The 4,888-nt window shown below is 41.4% G+C and overlaps 1 protein-coding gene across 3 annotated transcripts in view; it reads right to left on the bottom strand.

Moving 5' to 3' along the window:
* Positions 1-4,256: 4,256 nt before the first annotated feature.
* The window catches only part of sirt3 (sirtuin 3), a 12,206-nt gene continuing 11,574 nt past the window's right edge, over positions 4,257-4,888 (bottom strand). For all 3 annotated transcript variants that reach the window (XR_013971906.1, XM_080884770.1, XM_080884771.1), the window contains one exon: positions 4,257-4,485. Coding sequence is in view for 2 of the 3 variants with exons in the window: in XM_080884770.1 (XP_080740896.1) it covers positions 4,462-4,485 (24 nt within the window). In the remaining variant the exon portion in view is untranslated. The remainder of the gene's footprint in view (positions 4,486-4,888) is intronic.

The raw sequence follows: 4,888 nt of genomic DNA, 5'->3' as shown, positions 1-4,888 counted from the left end.
TTTGTTTTACCTGCTGGACTGTTTCTATGACTCCTCACTGCACTCCCCAGTCCCCAACATGAACCTGTTCATTCCCACAAAGTTTCTATTAATTAGAAACCTTGGAATTACAACATGCTGTTATTGATGTCATTCATTTTTAGTTTATTTAATTGCTTTAACCATTCTCTTCCCCTTTACTTTAAAGTGCTTACAGATTTTATGCAGGAATGTTAAACTCACACCAAAAAGTAATTATAAAAAAAAAAATTGGTCTATGTATGTGTGTGTATGACCAAATATGACCATATATGCTCCTCCTTAGCATAACTACATCTATCACTACGGTCTTCTTCTGCTAGTCCACCACTACTATGTTTGGTTGGTTAACCATTTGCTAGTTTATCCATCTGTATATGGAAGTCAAACAAGATCTTAGCTTTCTAGCTGATCCCATTCTGACCTCAGGACTTCCAAGTGATACTCGGGACAGATGTTCCTGTACACTAGTTGTGCCATTCCAAGTATGCCCTGCCTGTTAGCTTCTTACACCCTGGTGTTGTGTGCCGAATTGTCTTTACAGAGCGTGCATCTGGGGTCTTGCCTGATGTGGTAGACACCCTAACCCTCTACTGACCTTAGTCTTGCACTTAGAACTTGTTCCTGCCGCCATGATTAGTGCCTATGTGCTGTGTTTCAGTCAGAGTTCATCCAGCCGTTGGTAGGATTTTTTCTATATGCCTGTGGTACATGCTATTCAGGTGCCAGTTCTGTTCCTGCTCCTCTTTTTTCTCAGGTTCCTCGGTTGTCCCGGTGTACTGACAGATCTTTGTTTCATCATTGATAGTGTTTCTGAAACTCACTAGTCCTGAGCCTCCTGCTTCTACAGTCTCAGGGTGTTGGATGTGAACCCCTCTGTAAATGACTGGGACCCAGCACACATACGTGGTAAGGACCTTTAGCGTCTTGTCAGTAGCTCCTGTTTCCTCCTTTCCCAGCCGATTATCCCAGCAGGGTATCTGAGGACCGGCAGGGCGTAGGTGTTGATTGCCCAGATCTTGTTCTTCCCATTGATCTATTGCAGAATGACCCCCTTGCTGCAATGAGTAAGGGAAAGCTTTGATGTGTTGTCCCTAAAGGTTGGTTGGACTCATCAGCTAATGACTACAGTTGTTTGCAAAAGATTATTATACTAGTCTACAAAATTGTTGTTGTGATATTTCTGAACAAACTTTTAAAAAGTTACTCTTTTGACCCCACTGTAACACAAACCCCATAATTTCACGGTACATGTACAATGACAATAAAGGGCTACTCTACTCTACTCTATTCTATTTTTTGAAACCACAACTAGAAAAGAAAAAAAGAGTGTGGTTATTAAATGCATTGGCGTTCCTATGAATGTGGGGCAGAATGACACTTGCAGTGGATTTGACTTGCGTACTTAAGTTGCTTTAAGAAGCACACAGACTACAATGAAAGGAGGGAAACATTACAGCCTTGCAGCAGATGACATCAGCTCTATTTCTTGTTACACAGATGTCAGCAGCACCATAAAACACATTTCTTCCAAGGTTGAGGAGAAACGGGAGGTGAAAATTGGAGTGAGGTGTGAGAGCTGGATTTAAAAAGCTAAAGCTGAATTTGATCAAATTTGTAATGTTCTGCACAAATACAAAGCCCGACTCACTGCACATTATGAAGAGCTCCGCAAAGTTAACTCAGTTTTCTCTCCTCTAAAAACTGTCAATGAAAGAGTAAATAACAGCTGCATAAAAACCAATTATGATGTTACTGGAGCCGTTCTGTAAGATTTTATTGCAGTTATGCCAAATGTACACAACAATGCTGCATTCATTACAGCGATAGCAGTGAGAGACAACCTCTCGACTTAATGTGTCACATTCAGAAGCCTCTGAAGGACAGCACTGGGTGCATTTTACTACCAACACAGACGGGTTTTAGTACGGGGAACTGGATGCTGACAGACGTCGTCCTCGAGATGACCAAAGCTGCCAAGGTGCAATTTTAATTTTGACAGTAGAACCCTGAAGCATTTCATGTGGATACTCAGTTTGACACACAATACAAACGCCAGCAGCAGCTAAACGGCCTGAAATGGACTGTTTTTAAAAAAAGAAAAAGAGCCAAATTTTCTTGCACACCGTCTACTTCTTAGGTGCAACTGGAAACAGTGGAGTGGGCACCAGTATTAGGACCCAGAATCCCATGAATTGAAGTTGAATAGCATGGTTTTATTTTTAGGGAAACTAAACAGCTGTTTGCTCACGTTTTTATACAACATTTTATTCAAATCTGTTTTGTTGGTGACTAGAGCAGGGGCGTCCAACTGCACGCCTTGAGGGCCGGTGTCCTGCAGGTTTTAGATCTCACCCTGGGTCAACACACCTGAATCACATGAGTAGTTCGTTACAAGGCCCCTGGAGAACATCAGGACATGTTGAGGAGGTCATTTAGCCATTTGAATCAGCTGTGTTGGATCAGGGACACATGTAAAACCTGCAGGACACTGGCCCTCGAGCCCTGGAGTTGCCCAGCCCTGCTCTAGAGTAAAAGTAGACGGCAACATCCTTGCAGCAAGGAAAACTTGGTGGTTGCATTGAATCTTTTCACATTTGGTGACCAAATACTTGTGGAGACCAACTACTACCCAGAAGTTGAGAAATCAATGTATGTGATTGCAGGATGACAATCTGTCTTCAAACAATCTGGACTGACTACAATCACTCTCAGGTATATAAACAGACAGGTTATTAAAATGGTGCAATCAGTCTGAGTCGGTGAGTGCAACTTGTTTGTGATGTGTCTCTTTGCAGTAGGGGACTCGACTCCTCTGGTTGCAGGCTGGTGGTATTCCAATATAAGAGTAAGGTTGCTGAGCAGTTATACCTCCATCCTGCTGCAACTGCGTCACTGCTTGTGTTGTAATTTCTGTGTCAACTGTTACGTTTTTAATGTAAGTAGTTTGCCAGTTACAGACAAACAACTTGGCAGCAACTGGCAACTAGACTGCATAGTCAAACTGATAGGAGACAGACTCCATCTTATTGCTGTTTTACTGTCATGTTGATGCACCAAAGCTGTTTTGAAGACCGCAGCTAACTGCAAGTGGTCGCAGAGCTGGACCCGTCCCCAAACCGATCATCAAGAAGACGGCAATTTTACTGCACACACACTGGTCACACGCTGGCCTCCCGCCACTGTCTTCATTAGTGTGACAGCAGAATAAGGATTAATAAGGATTATACTTTATTGATCCCCCAGGGATCAATAAAGTATTCTGATTCTGATTAAAAATAGTGTTGTTTTTTTCAGTTTCTGAAATGAGGCATCCCAAACATTTGACAACCACTTCTTTAGAGCAACTTCTGCCTGCTTGTTTGTGCAAGGAGTTTAAGTTTGTACAAATACACATCAGATCACAGACACATGTAACCTGTTTACTCCTCATGCAAACATCTGGGAACATCAGATGTTTGCATGAAAATTAAATTCAAATTTATTTTAACTATATGTACAAGTGATGAGTCAGTGTATACGAGAAACTGAACTCATCATATATCCATCAGAAACTTTTTCTTTTTTCATTTTTAATTATATTTTAAACAGAGTAGGTGAATGTGGTCTCAGCTGCAGTTCCCATTATTCTTTACAGCACTCAGCAGGATTCAAACAGGAGTGTGTTACAGTCTCGGCTGCCCTCTTACTCCCTCTGCTGTTTAATAACTGTTTTTATCCCTAATTCTTTGGCAGTGTTACCAAAAAGCAAACATAACATTGATGTCATGAGTGTATCAGAACTCACGATCTCTCTGACTGTGTACAATGACTTCATGACCATCGACGCACACACGCGTCCACTCAGTGTGGATCCGTCTGTGAAGAATAATCCCTATTTTACCCTTTAATTCACATTCTACACAGCCTCTTTGTTGGTATGACTCCATATTTGTGAGCTGTTCTTACTGACTTACATCAGTGTTTCAGTCTTTAACTCAGTCTAGCATTAAGCATGAGCTGAAGATGGTGAGCAGCAGACTTCGGGATTCATACTCTCCAGTGAAAAAGGCTCCATTCATGCCAATAACCTCCCTGAGACAGCAGGTGAAAATAAAGCTGGCACATTAACAGGATAGCTTGGGTCTGTCAACTGTGCATTTACAAATAAAATAAAGTACCAGTGAGTACTGTACCTGTAATACTGTGTGCTGTACTCAATATTGCTACTGCAGAGTAAATTCTACTGCACACAAAACTTTGTTATACAGTATTTTATTCATATTTGACTGAGCATTAATTACACAGCATTTCCACTATACAACTTCTTTATCTACCAGTCTGATAGTTACCACTGATCCCATTTTTAAAATCCTGGTAAACCTCGAGTCTTCTGGACTTCATCCTACAGTTTGTGTGTTTGATGTAAAGTCAAACCTCGTTTTTTGATGTTGTGAACTTGTGTCACTCTTCTTTTTTTGGTGCACTCTGCAGAGAAAGTACGTACAGTTTGATTAGTGAAGTTTTCAGTGAGATTTGTGCTCAATACTGCGCTCAGTTAAAATTCTGGGATATTGATGTGATCAGTTCAGTAGCAGAGAGCGTTGTTAATGAGTTAATAAAATTAACAACAGGTGCACTAGAGTGATAACAATGAGACAACCCACAAAACAGGAATAGTTTTACAGGTGGACACCACTGACACTTTTTCCTTCCTTATCTTTTATGACTGTTTTTATCATCCCTGCCTTTGGCTAGGGTCAGGGTCACTACTGGTAGCTCAGTGCAATACCTGGACCCTACAGACATTGGACAGGTAGTCCTCCAGGATGGCACATCAATGCATGTCTTTGCCAAAAGGTTTGCTGCGTCTCCCAGCACCAGTCTCAAG

This window comes from Rhamphochromis sp. 'chilingali' (genome assembly GCF_963969265.1).
Source record: "Rhamphochromis sp. 'chilingali' genome assembly, chromosome: 6".
Classification (NCBI taxonomy): domain Eukaryota; kingdom Metazoa; phylum Chordata; class Actinopteri; order Cichliformes; family Cichlidae; genus Rhamphochromis; species Rhamphochromis sp. 'chilingali'.
This window is presented reverse-complemented; position numbering and strand designations above follow the sequence as displayed.